A 19,032-nucleotide genomic window follows, 5' to 3' on the forward strand; every position below is an offset into this window, starting at 1 on the left:
AGGAGGCTACTACTGTAATCTGGGCGAAAGGCAATGATGACTTGGATTAGGGTAGTAGCAGTGGCACTGGAAAAAAGTCAATGGTTTTCAGAGACACTTGAGAGGTGGATTCTACTGACTTGGCAATTGGATGTGGAAGGTGGCCCAAGCAACCAGGTGAATGGTGGTGCCTTTTCCAAATTGAGGGGCACTTGAGAAGCAGGTTTGGGGAGGAGAGGCAATGAGTTTGAATTTGGACGGATCAGGTTGTGTGCCTATAGGAAACCAAGAGGAGAAGTTTTGAGCGGGCAGAAGTTCGGAGAAGTCAGTATAAATGAGGAAACTAGGGTATAGATAGAAATTGAAGTCTGGGGGTGAGACATTTAGGGAGACAGTGTTAAATGAGAAAGCAAAGGAAGGGAAGGAGGACTGGTTTAGAGTGCTGGGGACTCCAACAGTTGTGAGCAGGTAGAAGGGAGAAGTGAGCAAACATCTAAAACACAGTGGCAGAAAGGTAAAGGGGAAACCAAGAAGGTGCCATGGCAGAAGGCAAGAGAAAGACTGTTTCAGAATGGCTCCTAGGCACCTGGGTTGAAAGCTACAGAAAGAACGAAAGGCTAAAACATGCACAGCATTTGGCAACATGGAGACCAATATCCTAACGTGGTTGCAAAAGCTGGATTGGAGTGGTTTGGAGAGTGAGAGAAATTGAGAGAGCAAATGTCACAATTCTTTCAAAAGTTTGGCTTCTCTGAACTCTGTCTTTTAATCATTTTCCAGTTGTTGTTGATCATTTTCTATTGCTGTCATTGTGTTATCTGACCTCTATGTTTGTATGTATATGTGAGTATACTTATTTATCTTCAGAGTATTTATTACATATTAGTAACTTGTAGCAAATATTTTGTGTTTTTTGTCCACTGCATAATTTTATGTTTTCATGTTTATTAGCTTTACTTGTGTAATTAAATTAATTTTTTTCCTTTTGACTTTTTCTATTGTTCTTTGCTCTTAGAAATTCCTTCTCCATACAGAAATCACACAACTATTCATCTTTGTATTATTTTTTTTAATGTTCATGGCTTTAAAAAAATTTTTCATTTGATTATTTTGAAATTTTTTTTTTACATGTCAGTTTAAGGCTTGGGACACTTGATTATACCACCCTAATGATACAGGAGCAACAAAGCTTATCTTGGGATATTTAATGTTTTGACCAGTTGACTCCACTGCCTCACTGCTGTAGAAAGGTCCTACTGATCAAGAAGATAAAATTTCAGTTCAACATGAGATTCGTTTGGTTAGTAATCTATGGACATTCTGTCTCTGTGCTAATATTGTGCAGTCTCTTTATATTGTAACATTTTTTATTCTGTGTTCCCAGTTTCCTGTGCTTCCCAGAATGATGTCGTCTGCCAGCCATCCTAGAAGGTATTCTTATGAGGACCAGGGATTTCGATGCCACACTCAAGTGCGGGATCACAGAAAGTGCTCAGGGGATGGGTCATTCAAGGAGCCACTGGAATCAAAAGGAAGATCCCATTCCAAAATTCAGTCATTTTCAGACTCCTTTGAACAGCAACTGTGCTTTAGAACCAAACGTTCCGTCTCTTTGGTATGTAACAGAGTTATTGAATATTTAAGCTGTCTTAGAAAAGGAAACTCAAAGGGAGGAGAACAAATCTAACTTCTTATTTACAATTTGGCATTGAGATCTTTCAGAGAAGGCAATGGCACCCCACTCCAGTACTCTTGCCTGGAAAATCCCAGGGACAGGGGAGCCTGGTGGGCTGCAGTCCATGGGGGTCACACAGAGTCGGACATGACTGAGTGACTTCACTTTCACGCATTGGAGAAGGAAATGGCAGCCCACTCCAGTATTCTTGCCTGGAGAATCCCAGGGGTGGGGGAGCCTGGTGGGCTGCAGTCCATGGGGTGGCACAGAGTCGGACATGACTGAAGCAACTTAGCAGCAGCAGCAGCAGAAGCATTGAGATCTTTGGAAAATGACACCCATTTTAGATAGCCCAGATGTACATAAAAGTTTTAAATTATTATTATTTAAAGACAGCCAGTATAGGAAGAATTCCTGAAGAAGTACTGGCTGGAATGCTTTGTTACCAATGTCCTCTAGTTCTTTGAGACTGTTTCTATCACCCTTATTACAACTAATTGTGATTTGTTCTCCTTTCACTATCTGAAGAAGAAAAAACTGTCCCTAATGCTCTTGTCCTCTCCTATGTAATCTGGTAGGAAATAGTTTGTGATGGCGTTGTGCCCCCTGTATCTTTAAAAAGCACGGGGGAGGAACTCTCTGGACACCATGGAGAGCAGGAGCAGGAGTGGTCACAGTGGCCTCGTGGGAATCCAAGTGAGGCATAAGGGAAACACAGGCAGGAAACACAGGCAGGAAACGGGGGAAGAATAGAAGCACCACTGATGACGCCCAAACTGATACATAAAGGACCGAACTAGAGACCAATTAATTGGAGGTTAGTTTTTCAACTTTGCAATGTGTTCACTGAGCAGCCTTGAGCAACATACTTCTTTTTTGGTGGGTCTTTGATTTTGGTTTTATTTTGCAAAAGAAGAATAATGGTATGTTTCTGCCATGTAGTAGATGGAGTGAATAAGTAAGGCTAGATCCACCTGGATCTTGAGCTGCGCTCTGTGACTGGCTGGGGAAGACACTCAGGGGCTTCCCACCTCATGCTCCCGCAAGCACCATGCTTTCTGCCTAGCTGAGATGGCTGCTGGGATTGTCACTGTGCATTTTTGCCTCATGGTGGCTCTTCACTTTTGTCACAGTGACCTTGTATATCTATGACTCCCCTTCAGTAAGTGCTATCTCTACTGGATCAAAAAAGGAATAAGGAAGGAATAGTGAACAGCTGTCACTTACTGTGTCTAAACCTTATTAAGGGTTTCTATTTTTGTCTTTTTTTTTTTAATACTTTTTTTTTTAGATATGCTTTCAGACTTTTGGATATGCTTATATGCTTTTAGGTATGCTTTTATTCCTGCCAAAAGCTCATAATGTGAATCTAATCATGAGGAAATATCAGATGATTTCAAACTGAGCTTCATTCTGAAACATAACCAGCCAGTCTTATGAAAGATAAAGACAGCATATGCTTTCATATTTTTTTTTAGATATGCTTTCAGACAAAGTTGCAAGAATAGTGCCAAGACTACACCTTTCACCTAGATTCCCGCTAAACGTGAACATATTATCCCATTTACGTTTATTCTCTCTTTCCTTCCCATCCCCAATGGCACAAGGATATAAATATAGTATGGTAATTAAACTCAGGAAATGAACACCAACACAATGTCTTATCTATTGGCCTTATTCATATTTTTCCAGTTGTCCCAATAATATTTTTTATATCAAGATTCCAGATCATGTGTTGCAGCTGATTTTTGTGTCCCTTTAAGCTATTTTATTTCTGCAGCAATGCCTCAGTCTTTATCTTTTATAAGACTGGCTGGTTATGTTTTAGAATGAAGCTCAGTTTGAAATCATCTGATATTTCCTCATGATTAGATTCACATTATGAGCTTTTGGCGGGAATAAAATATTTTTTCGCATCTATTTCCAAACTGCTTGTTAAAGTCATTAATTATATTAATCAGGGAACTGACTTGCTTTAAATTCTTTCTAGAATAAGGAAGAATATAAATATGTTTTGAAAAAAGTTTTAATCAGAACAATTCTTTGTTGATTCTGATGGCCACAGAAAAAAATCATGTCATCTGTTTACATAAGTGTGTAAAGTTGAAATCAATTTTCTTACTTAAAGAGATGTCATTACCTTATCCTTAAAATATAATAATGTTTGTTTCATTCGTTTCTCAAGTTCTTCCTTTTGAGTGCCAAGATAACCAAGGCAGCCTTTTCAACTTTTTTGCCTCAAGAACTCTGTTCATAGTTATATGTAGTTGGCCCTCATGTCCTTGGGTTCTGCACTTGTGAACTTGGGCATCCATGCATTTTGGTACCCATAGGTGGTTTTGGAACCAGTCCCCTTGAGGATACTGAGGAACAACTGTATAATAACCGAGAAACCTGCTAGGAATTTACAAAATCATTAAAACTCTTTTCCTATTATGTGATCAATATATATGATAAATAATTTTAAATTAAATATTTTAAATTTTGTTATTTTTATATTCTAAAAATTTTCTTCATTCCAAATAAAACAATTTGGAAAATGCATACTTTAAAACATTTTTCTGTTTAACAGTTAATGCAATTTTCTGAAACTAACTACATTAAAAATTGTGATTTGTCAGCAAATTTAAAAATGATGTATATTACCTTTTATATGGGGGCCAAATGTATAGTACTATGTAGATTTAAATTTTACATCTTTTAGCATCAAGAAGAGCCAGAAAACTGCTTTTTGATCTGTTCATGACCAACAACATGAAAGTTTTTCCTTTTGACATTGAAAAACTCAACTGGCTTTTAAAAATAATTTTTCTCACTTTGTTTCTAAGTGATAAGATAAGAAAAAAATATTTCAGGTCATTATTATGAGCAGTTTTCACATAGTCTTTATTCTCAATGAGGAAAAAGCCAAATTACAAATAATCATCACTGTATTTTCTCTGTTTTATGCTGTTCTTATAAGGATTAGGGACTTTCCTGGCCGCTAAATATGAATTATGAGCAGATTGATGGATTTAATACAAGTGCTGGAACTAATGAAAATAATCTGGAGGCACATTTACAGGGCTAGTACAATTTTTAAGCCCCTCTTAACCTGTATCTCAGCGTCATCATTTGTTTTGCTTTCTGATTTTGACTAGTGGACCATTATAGATAGAAATGAGATAATCTCAGTATGAAAACAATTTAACACTGTACAGAGGATAACACCCCCTCAGTAACCAGACATCCCCATAACTCACCCTGCAGGGCTAGTCATGCCCTTGCTCATCTGAGTGCTACTGCTTATGTTCACCTCTTAGGCACTCAGGAGTTCTGCAGCATTTCCAATTCAAGTGGATGATGGGGGAATCATGATTTCATTTATTTAAAAAACTGAAGTGTAAATAGATACCATCACCACATTTATCAGTACTCGTCTTTTGTAAGTAATTCCTTTGAAAGTAACCCTCTGACCATGGAAACCATAGAGGCACACCTCCCCCCTTGCCCCCAGTCTCCACACCGTTCCCTATCACGTCACGCTATTTATAGTTATCATTACATTTATAACTGCCTGTTATTTTTTGAATTTCCTTTCAGTCTTATTGGTTGATTGTCTCCCTCCACGCAGGTGTAGAATCTAAGAAGTAGGGTCTCTAGTCTAGTTGGTGTCATATCACCCCATCCTAGAACAACAGTATGTGTTCATTTGATCATTGAATGTGGACCCCTGGACAACTAGTTGGGGAATGTTAGTGTGGTTGAATGTCATTCTTGACACTTCATTCTTTACCTAGTCCTTATCTGAAAACTTACTGCAAAGCCTTAGTGACCGTGAGGAGGTTAGAATCATTCAATGTATGATTCCCTTGCCACATTCTTTTTCAAAAAGTACCAGAAGAATATTAATTTTACTGTGAAATCACATCCCTTTGTGCCTTAGAGGCAGAGTCATGTGCAGGCTGAGTGTCCTCCACAGACCATCTGCTGATGCCCAAGGCCTCTCTTCCTTTATTTATGACTAAAGCTTTAGTAACACCTCTAGGCTTGTGCTAATTTATTACTAAAAACCAAGATGTGAAAGTTTCCTGAATGATTAGCGTTTTGTACATTTCTGATAATTAGGAAAAATGTTGAATGTTGTCAGCTATCTACCCTTTTCCAACCCTTCTTTATCAGGGACCTGAGAGCAGAAAGGAGAGAAATGAGAGAGAACGCCGGTTTCTGGAAGTGAGGTCTCGCAAGAAAGTGGAGGAAAAAAGGAGCTCTAGGGAGGAAGAGCACGGAGGAGTGTACCTGCCCACCCTGTCTGAAAAAGCGCTCAAATAACCCTTTGCTTCCACACCACGACTACCGATGCTGCTGTGTTTTTTGAGCCCCAATTTACCAGACCCAGGAACGGTACCTGTAAGAGGGTCTGCAGATGCTGAGTGACTCAGGTGGGTGGTTGATTCAGCTGCTCCCCAAGACAGCTTGCATCATACCCCACCTGCTTTTCAGAGTATGAGCTGCTCTGTTGCCCTTTTAGGGAAATAAAAAGAATAAAAGGTATTTTAATAGAATAAAGTTATTCTTGAAAATATAAAGAGAGATATTTAAAGAGCCACCTACACATCTTCACCAACCCTTCTTCCACATCAGCCTCACAAATAATCTTAAATAAAAGTCATTGGTGTGACTCGAACTCCTTACTAGAAGTTATTATATATGTCTAATGGCCATTATTTAATGAGAACTGGTAATTAAAGGTGCCAGGTACTATGTGGAGAGTTTGAATGCATGACCTGAAATAGCCCTCACCACTCCCGAGGTGGGGTGTAGTCTTTTTACTTGCTGGCAGAGGAAACTGGAGTTTAGGAAAGTTCCGTCTTTCACTGCTGAGGTGGTAATCAGAGTTAGGGCCAGAGCTCAGCTCATTCTGACTCCTGTTCCTAACCTGAGGCAGGACATCTTTTTCCCTTTGGCAGTGGGTCCTGACTTAGTCTGTGTATGATTTGCTTGTAAATGGACCGATGTGAATGAGAAAAGCAGGACTTGGAAGTGGGTTATAGTTTTGATGATGAGAACTTTTAAGACTTACTGTCTTAGCAACTTTCAGATATACAATACAGTATTGTAGACTATCGTCACCTTGCTGTACATTACACCCCATGACTTATTTGAAACATATGGAATGCTTCACACAGACCTGCACGTCACCCTTACACACGCGCTGTGCTAATCTTCTGTGTGTCCAGAGAAGTTCCAGTTTACTGTATGTGCTGTTGAAGCAGGCACTTTTTATTCTTTTTCCAGCTTTATTGAAGTATAATTGATGAATAAATTTGTGTATATTTAAATTGTTCAGCATGATGATCGACGTGTATGTATATGACATTCTTTGTGAAACCATCACCACAGTCAGGTTAATTAAACACATTGAGCCCATATTCTATTTTTTTTCCCTAGAAGAAGAGATAGTTGAAATCTTCCTATTTATTCTTTTTTTAAAAATTAAAAAAATTTTTAATTGGAGGATGATTGCTTAACAATGTTGTGTTGGTTTCTGCCATATAACAATGTGAATCAGCCATAAGTGTATATTATATATATGTATATATATATATGTCCCCTCCTCTTGAACCTCCCTCCGCTCCCCATCCCACCCCTCTAGGTTGTCACAGAACGCTGGATTTGTGCTCCCTGTGTCAAACAGCAACTTCCCACTGGCTATCTGTTTTCCATACGGTACTATATAGGTTTCAGTGCCGCCCTCTCAAATCCGTCCCACCCTTTTCTTCCACTGCTGTGTTCATAAGTCTGTTGTCTATAGCTGGGTCTCTCTTCCTGCCCCCTATTTATTCTTTATCTCTGTCTTGGATCTTTAAATGCCCAAGGGTAGCAAGAATCTCTATTTTGTAAAGAAGATCTCCCAGAACTATACCACAACTGATTGCTTATGTAAGAACAAACTAACTTTGGCATAGTTAGTAAAAAAGAAGGAAAAAGAGAAGAGGAAAACAGTGAAATAAAAGTAAAATATTGATGATCATTAGCTGGCATTCTTTCAATTCATACAACTTGTTAGCTTCACCCTTTTGGGTTGATACTTTCATGTAGCCTCTCAGTGATGCTTTTTCACACAAGTAATAGAGGGCTTCAATGTAGTACCTGGTGTGTTTGCTACCAAGGTGGAGAATGGGACCTGACCTGCCTTTGAGGCTTGTGTTCTGCTGTCATTGTAGGGAAAATACTGGTTTCCCCACCTTTGCTTTGGGTACTTTTCAGTCTTGCTAACCAAATTTTAGAAGTAGGGATGATCTATGCATTGCTGTGGCCCCAGTACAAAGGTCTGGGGAGAAGTGGCCCACCCATGGGAAGGAGAAATACCTGGAGTTCTCAGGGAGTGTTGGCTGGCTGACTGAGAGAGTAGCCACCTTCCACTCCAGCCAGGATATGCGTGAAGGTTCTTCCCCTTCAAGGATGATGATACCTGGAAAAATCAGAACTAGGAATTTTATTCAATATTTTATCAAGTTGGAGGAAAGTCCATTTTCAGCACACTTTCAGGACCATTGTACATGCAAGAGGGGGGACTCTCTGAATATGACTTTGCCTATTTATTGCCTTTTTAAAATTTGTTTCAAAATAAAACAATACTTGTCATAATAAAAATATAAAATAAAGAGAATAAAAATTAAAAATTCTTATTATACTTACTCAGAGATATACTTTATTTTCTGTCTTTTCATAATATTATCTACGTGCACAGATACACGCACACAACTTATTTCTAAACATGAACTCATTTCCATTAACAATATGTCATAACATCTTTTAAAGTCAATAAAATAGTTGAGTGCATACTTTTAATGGTTATTACAAAGGAAACATGCTTAGAATGTGCTCAAGTCTCTTCTGTCTTGAAAGTTTCCCTCATAACATATCAGCAGGTACCACTTTTAATAGCCAATAGTTACCACCCTGGCCTTCCCTGGTGGCTCAGATGGTAAAGAATCTGCCTGCAATGCAGGTGACCCAGGTTTGATCCCTGGGTTGGAAGATCCCCTGGAGAAGGGATTGGCTACCCACTCCAATATTCTTGCATGGAGAATTCCACGGACAGAGGAGCCTGGTGGGCTCAGTCCATGGGGTTGCAAAAAGACAGACATGGCTGTGACTAACATTTTTTTTCCCTGAGTTACCACCTTAGCTATCTCTTCTTTCACAGAAAACTTCCTGAAGAGTATCTATTACATTCCCCCCTGAATTTTCAGTCTGTGCCAATGTGACTTTTATCCTTACCTTCTTTGGAAGCTGTTCTCTTCAAAGTCACTCTTGTCCCCTTTACTGTCAAATTGTATGAAAACATTGCTCTACTTCCTTAGCTTGACTATCTGGCAGCTTCTGACATTGCTGACCACTCTCTCCCTTCTGAGGTCCTCTCTGGTTGTTATGATCTGTATTCTCTGGTTCCTTGGACTTCACTGATCATTCTTGGTTAGTCTTTATTGAGGAATCCTTAACCCTTAAATGTTGGCTTTCCTCTAGGCTTTGTCTAGGCATGTGTTCTAGGCATATGTCTGACTCCCTTTATTCTTTTTGAGCAATCTCAAACATTCCCATGGGGTCAGCTACCTATGTGGTGTGTTATTCATTCGATCATGTCCAATTGACCTCATGGTCTGCAGCCTGCCAGGCTCCTCTGTCCATGTAATTCTCCATGCAAGAATACTGGTGGGTTGCCATTCCCTTCTCCAGAGGATCCTCCCGATCCAGGGACTGAACCCAGGTCTCCTGCCTTGAGGGAGATTCTTTACCATCTGAGCCACCAGGGAAGCCCCAAATGGCCCCTAAATCTCTTCCTGTGATGCAGACCTTTCTCTTGAGCACCACACCCACACACACAACTAGACCTTAGACATATATCTAGTTGCAGTTTTCATAGGCATTGCAAACTCATTTTTAAATTAATTTTATGGTCATACCACAAGGCTGGTGGGATTTTAGTTCCCAGACCCAGGATTGAACCTGGGCTCTCAGCAGTGAAATCATGGAGTCCTAAACCACTGGACTGCCAGGAAATTCCCTCAAACTCACTTTTAAAAAGTAAATGATTATTTCTTGTCCCCTGTCTTTCCCTCCTCTTATGTTCCCTATCTCAGTAAATGGTTATTATTATTTACCAGTTGTCAACTAAGAACTTGGTTCAGTTCGAAACCATCTTATGCGCTTCTTTGGTTCTCCATTCCAATAATCATCAACCTCTGCCTATTTTGCCTCTAAATATCGCTGCTGCTGCTGCTGCTAAGTCGCTTCAGTCATGTCCGACTCTGTGCGACCTCATAGACGGCAGCCCACCAGGCTCCGCCGTCCCTGGGATTCTCCAGGCAAGAACACTGGAATGGGTTGCCATTTCCTTCTCCAATGCATGAAAGTGAAAAGTGAAAGTGAAGTCTCTCAGTCGTGCCCGACTCTTAGCGACTCCATGGACTGCAGCCTACCAGGCTTCTTCATCCATGGGATTTTCCAGGCAAGAGTACTGGAATGAGGTGCCATTGCCTTCTCCACTGGAACCTACTAAATTCCATTCTCACTGCCACCACGTCACTTCAGGCCCCTTGATTGCAACAAAGATAATATATCTTGCCTTGATTCCAACAAAATGATGTCTTCCCTGACCAGGGATCAAACCTGGGCCACCTGCATTGAGAGCACAGAGTTTTAACCCCTGGACTACCAAAGAAGTCCCTCCCCTGTTTTAATGTGGCTATTAGAAAATTTAAATTTACCTCTCTGTCTCATTTCTTTGGGGCAGTACTGATCTTCACCCTGACTTAATTCTCTAAGCTTTTTTTGTATTACTTGAATTTTATTTTGTAAATTCTAGGGAGTTTAAAAAGAATTGGAATTTGATTAACCTATGGTGTTACTTTTTGGGTTAACTGGCCTAATAGTAGTTACAACATTTTAAAGTTTATTATACTTGATTCCTTCTTTCCTCCCTCTCTCTCTCTCTCCCTTCTCTTCTGTGCTGTAGTATAACTCATGTGGGTTTTAGCATGTAATGATTTATGTACATGTCTGTCTGCCCATCTAGACTGTGAACTCTTGAGTTCACAGGAACCATATCTTAATCATCTTTTCATTCCCAGAGCCCCATAGGTGCCTATCTCATAGTACTGAGGCAATATATATATAGTCTGAGAGTGTGACTCTGAACAAACAGAGTTCTATAACTTGAATAATTCTGCCTATTTTAGGCAAGAAACTGTCATAGATTACTCTCTTGAAATGAAAAATTGAGTTTGTAGATAATATTCACCCCTCCATGGAAACTCTTTTACTTATATAAACAACACCTGTCACACTTTCAAATAATGCAGAAGCATATAAAATAGAAAGTGGCTGTTCTCCAGAAAACACCAGTGTCAGAAATGAAATGAACACGGTTGAGCGTTACTGTGAAGGCACACTGGTTACTCTGCTCTAGGGGGCAGACTTGAGCTGACCTTTGGACGGTGATGCTGGACACCGAGAAACCTCCCTGTTGGCAGTGACAAAATCACTCCCATAACTTTCAGACAGAAAGGAGAACTGCAGCGTTTCTTACCAAAACTTTTGGAGGTTGGATTAATCTAATTAGACATTGGGTAATTTTTATGACATTAATGTATTTAAAGGTACACGAGGGGGAATGATTAACTGGTTTTCTCCATGGGGCACAAAAAGAGAAAGAAGGCATAAAACACTTGTGCAGATGATTTACATTTACACAATGGGAGATTTTAAACTAGCAAAGGGAGGGATTAAAAATACTATTTTCTTTGTCTTTGAAGTTTTTAATATTCTTTTGTAACCTGGGATTATATAACTCTGTTTTGACTGAAATCCTGCTAACTTTGGAGCCAGTTATAGAATTGACTGAGCGCAGTTCGGCCCCATCTGCATGTATGGAGATGTGAGGGAAAAGCAATGGTGAATGGTGCAGCCACTGTGGGCAAGCGTATGGAATTTCCTGGAAGAATTAAAAATAAAGCTACCGTATAATCCAGCAATACCACTTCTGGGTATTGATATGAAGGAAACAAAGCAGTAGCTCAAAAACACTTGTGCACTCCCATGTTCACTGCAGTATTACAACAGCTAAGGCGTGGAAACATTCTAAGTCTCTACTGATGGATGAATAGATAAAGAAGATGTGGTATATGTATATACCACACACATACACACATATATGTACACATCATATATATAAATACCATATATATAACATACATATACCATATGTATATACCATATATATACCACATATATGCCATATATATACCCTATACATACCACATATATGCCATATATATATCTCATATATACCATATATATACCACATATATGCCATATATATATATCATATATATACCATATATATACCACATATATGCCATATATATATCATATATATACCATATATATACCACATATATACCATATATATACCATATATATATATACCATATATACATATATACATATATACATATATATATATATATATATATATGAAATCTTGCCATTCATGACAACTTGAACGGACTTTGAGGACATTAAGCTAAGTGAAATAAGTCAAATAGAGAATGACAAATACTGTATGGTTTCACTTACATATGGAATCTCAAAAACAAGTTGGGATGGGGGGGTGTGGGGAGAATGGGGGCAGGCCAGGTGTACAAAATGGGTGAAGATAGTCAAAAGGTACAAAGTTCCAGCTATAAAAAATTAGTCACAGGGTGTAATGTACAGCATGGTGCCTATACTAACAATATTTAACAATATTGTAAAACATATTTGAAAGTTCCTTAAAGAATAGATCTTAAAGTTGTTATCACAAGAAAAACAAATTTTGTAAGTGTGTGGTGATGGATGTTAATGACATCATAGTGATCTTTTCACAGTAAATAAAAATATCAAATCATTGTGTTATACACCTAAAACCAATATAATGTTACATGTCAATTGTACCTCAACCCCTTCCCCCAAAGCCAAAAACAAACAAAGAGAAAACGGATTGGTGGTTGCTTGAGGTGGGGAGTAGTGTGAGTAGGCAGTGGGTGAAATGGGTGAGGAGAGTCAGAAGGTACCAACTTCCAGGTATAAAATAAGACCTGGGGATATAATGTACAGCATGGTGACTATAGCTAACAATTCTATACTGTATAAATGAAAGTTGCTAAGAGGGTGGATCTTAAAAACTCATCACAAGAAAAAGATTTGTAACTGTGTGTGGTAGTGGATATTAATTAGACATTGTAGTGATCATTTTGCAATATACAGATATAGAATCATTGTGCACCTGAAATTAGTATTATGTTATAGGTCAATTTTATCTAGATTGAAAAAACAAGTAAACAAGCAAAAATCAATAGTGAACTGTGAAGCTCCTTAATTTTAGCCAGCCTCATCTCCTCAGCTTGTGCATACCTGTGTGCCCAGCAACTCTTGAGTGATTTACACCATAGAGCATAGCCACACCCCACCTTGGCTTATGATCTCTAAGTCTCTCCCTTTTTACTAATTGCCAGGATTTGCTTGTTCATTCAATGAAAAGTTGTTGTTGTTGTTTTACTTCCTGCTCTGTGTTAGGTATACAACAGTGAGCAAAGCAGATAAAATCCTCTTTCAGGAGCTCACATTGCAGTGGGGAAGATAAACCGTAAATGAAAGTCTACACATCATTTCCTCAGAGATAACTAATTAAAAAAAAAAAAGATTGTGTCACTCTCTAGCTTGAAGCCCTTAGCAAGCTCATTACTTACAGAATTAAAACTTTCCAGCATGGCATCAAACACCTCCATGGAGCTGGTTTTCAAACTTTGATGACAAAGATATTATTTCAAACTCTTCTTGCCTCCTTCCCTTTCTTCTCATACCTCCTCAGTGTTCTGTGTCCTATTCATCTTTCTTCACAGCAGATGATTTCATCCAGTTCAGCTCTGTTCAGTTGCTCAGCCATATCTGACTCTTTGTGACCCTATGGACTGCAACATACCAGGCTTCTCTGTCCATCACCATCTCCCAGAGTTCACTCAAACTCATGTCCATTGAGTTGGTGATGCCATCCAACCATCTCATCCTCTGTCATCCCCTTCTCCTCCTACCCTCAATCTTTCCCAGCATCAGGATCTTTTCTAATAAGTCAGTTCTTCGCATCAAGTGGCCAAAGTATTGGAGCTTCAGCTTCAACATCACTCCTTCCAATGAATATTGAGGGTTGATTTCTTTTAGGATTGACCAGTTTGATCTCCCCGTTCTCCATGGGACTCTCAAGAGTGATTTCATTGCAATTGCTATAGATGATTTCATTGCTATTGCATAAATCACCTTCAGGTGTTTTGGTGGAGAGATATATGCAAACAAATTAAATCTTCATAATGATTACTATGTCTCTTTGTTTAGATTTTCCATCTGCAGTGGGCGCTGGTTAGCCATTCATAAGGGATAATAGTAATGAACTTGTCATGAACCATTTTAACCTGAGCAAGGAGCCAGTGACGTACTTTCCCAGGACTCTCTTATCTCTGAAATATTAATAAATCTGTCACCTGTAACTAGCAATTGTGTGTGTAAAGATTGTTCATTATGTTCTTATAAACAAATGGCTTTTTATAAAGAAAGACAAGTGTGTTATATATGATAGCTATTAAGAGTCAATCCTAACAGCTCTCATCACAAAGAAATTTTTTTGCCTTTTTTTTCCATTTCTTTTTATGTATCTATATGAGGGGATGCATGTTAACTAAACTTGTTGTGGTTATCATTTCACAATATATGTAAGTCAAACTTTATGCTGTATACTTGGGCCAGGGAAGGGTCATCTAACTCAAGACTGTCTCATCCAAATTCCTACTTGAGGCAACAACTCCCTCTGCGATGGGTCTGCCAGGTGCCTCCCAGGTTCCCTCCATGCCTCTGGCCCTCCTTCCCTTTCTTCTTCCCCTCTTCTTCCCTTCCATTAAAAAAAAAAAAAATTCTTTCTAGCTTCTTTTCTTTTATGTGTAGTTGATACATGGTATTGTGTTTCAGGTATACAGCACAGTGACCAGTATTTTATTCAGATTCTTTTCCCTATCGTAAGGTATTGAATATAGTTCCTGGTGCTATACCGTAAATCCCTGTTGCTTTTCTATTTGTTGTATGCATGAGTGCTGAGTCACTTCAGTCATGTCTGAGTCTTTGTGACTCCATGGACTGTAGCCCAGCAGGCTTTTCTGTCCATGGGATTCTCCAGGCAAGAATATTGGAATGGGTTGTTGTGCCCTTCTTTGGGGGAATCTTCCTGGCTCAGGAAATGAATCTGGGCCTCTTATGTCTCCTGCATTGGCAGGCAGGTTTTTTACCACTAGCGCCACCTGGGAAGCCAGTTTGATGTATAATAGTTTGTATCTGTTAATCCTATACCCCTAATTTTTGTATATTTATTTAGTTGTATTATTTTTAGTTCCACATATAAGTGATATCACATAATATTTATCTTTCTCTGACATTTCACTAAACATAATATTCTCTGAATCCATCCACATTGCTACAAATAGCAGTATTTAATTTTGTGGCTGAGTAATATTCCATTGCATATGCACATATGTATTGGGTCCGTTCATGGATCACAGCCTTTTTGTGGGGAAGGGGCTTCTGTAACTCAGTGAAGCCATGAGCCATGCCAGGCAGGGCCACCCAATACAGACAGATAATAGTGAAGAATTCTGACAAAGTGTGGTCCACTGGAGGAGGGAATGGTAAACCACTCCAGTATTCTTGCTGTGAGAATCCCGTGAACAGTATGAAAAGGCAAAAAGATGTGACACTGGGAGATGAGCCAGCCAGGCCAAAAAGTGTCCAGTATGCTACTGGGGAAAAGTGGAGGGCGATTACTAATAGCTCCGGAAAGAATAACGCGGCTGGGCCAAAGGGGAAATGGTGTGCAGTTGGGGATGTGTCTGGTAGTGAAAGCAAAGTCTGATACTGTAAAGAATAATAACATATAGGAACCTGCAATGTCAGGTCATGAATGAAGGTAAATTGGATGTGCTCAAGCAGGAGATGGCAAGAGTGAACATCAATATCTTAGGACTCAATGAAATAAAATGGATGGGAATGGGCAAATTTAATTCAGATGACCATTATAGCTACTATTGTGGACAAGAATCCCTTACAAGAAACGGAGTAGCTCTCATAGTCAACGAGAGTCCAAAATGCAGTACTTGGGTGCAACATCAAAAAACAACAGAGTGATCTCAGTTCATTTTCAAGGCAAACCATTCAACCTCACAGTAATCCAAGTCCATGCCCCAACCACTGTTGCTGAAGAAACTAAAGTTGATCAGTTTTATGAAGACCTACAATACCTTCTAGAACTAACACCAAAAAAGATATCCTTTTCATCATAGGGGATTAGAATGCAAGGTAGGAAGTCAAAAGATAACTGGAATAACAGGCAAGTTTGGCGTTGGAGTACAGAATGATGCAGGGCAAAGGTTAACAGAGTTTTGCCAAGAGAACACAGTGATCGTAACAAACACACTCTTCCAGCAACACAAGAGACAGCTCTACACGTGGACATCACCAGTCAGTCAATATTGAAATCAGACTGATTATGTTCTTTTCAGTCAAAGATGGAGAGACACTATACAGTCAGCAAAAACAAGACCTGGAGCTGACTGTGGCTCAGATCATGAACTCCTCATATTGCAAAATTCAGACTTAAATTGAAGAAAGTAGGGAAATCCACTAGGCCATTCAGATGTGACTAAATCACATCCCTTATGATTATACAGTGAAGGTGATGAATAGATTCAGGGGGTTAGATCTGGTAGACAGAGTGGCAGAAGAACCACCGATGGAGGTTCATAACATTGGACAGGAAGCAGTGACCAGAACCATCCCAAAGAAAAGGAAATGCAAGAACACAAAACGGTTGTCGGAGGGAGCCTTACAAACAGCTGAGGAGAGAAGAGAAGTAAAAGGCAAGGGAGAAAGAGAGAAATATACCCAGCTAAATGCACACATCCAGAGAACAGCAAGGAGCAATAAGAAGGCCTTAAATGAACTATGCAGAACAATAGAGGAAAACAATAGAATGGGAAAGACTAGAGATTTCTTCAAGAAAATTGGAGCTATTAAGGGAATAGTTCATGCAAGGATGTGCATGAGGAAGGACAGAAACAGTAAGGACCCAGCAGAAGCAGAAGAGATTAGGAAGAGGAAGCAAGAATACACAGAACTATAGATACGAAAAAAAGGCCGTAATGATCTGTATAACCACGATGGTGTGGTCACTCACCTAGAACCAGGCATCTTGGAGCATGAAGTTGAGTGGGCCTAAGGAAGCATTACTTCAAATAAATCTAGTGGAAGTGACAAAATTCCAGCTGAGTTATTTCAAATCCTAAAAGATGATGCTCTTAAAGTTCTGCACTCAATATGTCAACAAATTTGGAAAACTCAGCAGTGGCCAGAGGTCTGGAAAAGGTCAGTTTTCATTCCGATCCCAAAGAAAGGCAATTCCAAAGGATGTTTCAACTACCATACAATTGTGCTCATTTCACATGCTACCAGAGTAATGCTCAAAATCCTTCAAGCTAGGCTTCAGCAGTATGTGAAATAAGAACTTTCAGATGTACAAGCTGTGTTTAGAAAAGGCAGAGAAATCAAAGATCAAATTGCCAACATTCATTGGATCATGAAGAAAGCAAGGGGGTTCCAGAAAAACATCTACTTCTGTTTCATTAACTATACTAAATCCTTTGCCTATGTGGAGAAGGACATAAAGTAAGACATGTTCCTGGAAACATTAGTGAAAAGCCAGTAGTTGGGATGAAACTCTAGAATCAGATCACTTACTGGTGAGATGTCAGCAAGGATTCCATTGCTGTGGAAAAGGGGCAGGATCTCTGGCCACACTCTCACAATACTTAGAGTCTCCTCCTTATTGCAACAGGATGAGGTATAAGTGGAAGAGGAGACCAAATATGCAATAGGGCCAGCACTTGAACAGTATTAGGAGAAGAGATGGCATATGTTATTTGCCTCAGAAACCTTGAAGAGAATGACAGGCTTAGTTCAGACAACTAGAAGTTCAGTCCAAGCTATGAAAACTGGAGGGCCTCAACAGCAGTGTTTATAGAAACCTCCATCACTTGCAAGGATCAGAAGATGGTCATAAAAATCAAACCCAATATTTGACTGAAAACTGCAGAGCTGCAAAGTAGTCTTGATGTGTCTTTTATGCTGAAGTCAGAGCCTTGACCAAGAAGTGGGACTCAGACCTGCAGTGGAGATATTTGAGTGGCTAGGTCCCAGAATTTGGACCTCCCTGATTTCTTTGCCTAAACCCTTAAGGTTGGCGGAAGCAGTTGCCTTTTCTTTGTTAGAGTAAAATCGCCTCTCTTTGCCTGAAACCATGAAAGACTCCCCGAGGTGGCTGCTCCACAGAGTGATGTTCAGCCTTCTCAGTATTTGCACCACTATACCTCACTGGCCATACACCAACAGCCTAGGAGAGAAATACACTTCTGTCACCAAGATGAAATACCTTGCCTCTCCCCAGAATTGGAGGACCCAGGTAATATTAACTGAAGGAACCAGGAGAATGTGTGTGAGCTCTGGAGTACATGGGTATCAGATAGGGAAAGTTTATTGACATGGGAACTTTTGTGACTCAGAATTTAATGAACAGACAAGGATACCTGGAGCCTGTCTTAGAAGCCACTGGCATGGCTCTTCGAAGCCTGGGCATGATAAAGATAACAAAATAGAACTGCCTTGGCAGAGCACTGCAGAAGGCACTAGAGGGCTCCAAAACTTGAGAATATTAAAGTGGATTTATAAAATAGACCAGAGAACACATCCATTATCATGTTATCCAAGAGGAGCCAGAGGATACTCTATTCACTAAGATAATAAGAAATGCACTAGTAAGGGGGTGGGTCTTTGAGAAGTGGTGGCCATCCACTGTAGGCTGGAGTTGATGGTAGGAGATACTGCCTTAGTGCTGGGCTCCCTAAAGGCAATGATAAGCTTTAAGAATATGAGAGTGCAGGAATTCCCTGGTGGTCCAGTGGTTAAGAATCCACCTGACAAAGCAGCGGACATGGGTTTGATCCCTGATCTGGGAAGATTCCACATGCTGAGGGTCAGCAAAGCCCATGAGCCACAACTGCTGAACCCATGCACCCCGGAGCCTGGGCTCCACGAGAGAGAAGCACGTGTGCTGTAGCTTCTTACTTTCATTCTCCCAGAGAAGCAATGAGAAATCCACGTTTAAAACTTCTCCCCTCTAATGCGAGATGGGGCCAGATCCTATCCAACACACAGGTTAACTTTCTTGGGATCCAAACAACAAAAAACCTAGCTGCTGTCTGATA

The 19,032-nt window shown here is 39.7% G+C and overlaps 1 protein-coding gene across 13 annotated transcripts in view; it reads left to right on the forward strand.

Annotated features, from left to right (window-relative positions):
• LNP1 (leukemia NUP98 fusion partner 1) overlaps positions 1-6,975 on the forward strand; it is a 42,264-nt gene extending 35,289 nt beyond the window's left edge. For all 13 annotated transcript variants that reach the window (XM_069551372.1, XM_069551408.1, XM_069551417.1 and 10 more), the window contains 2 exons: positions 1,364-1,594; positions 5,816-6,975. In XM_069551372.1, the coding sequence (XP_069407473.1) occupies positions 1,364-1,594; positions 5,816-5,965 (381 nt within the window). In that variant the 3' untranslated portion in view covers positions 5,966-6,975. The remainder of the gene's footprint in view (positions 1-1,363; positions 1,595-5,815) is intronic.
• The last annotated feature ends 12,057 nt before the right edge of the window (positions 6,976-19,032 follow it).

Source organism: Ovis canadensis, chromosome 1 (assembly GCF_042477335.2).
Source record: "Ovis canadensis isolate MfBH-ARS-UI-01 breed Bighorn chromosome 1, ARS-UI_OviCan_v2, whole genome shotgun sequence".
NCBI lineage: Eukaryota > Metazoa > Chordata > Mammalia > Artiodactyla > Bovidae > Ovis > Ovis canadensis.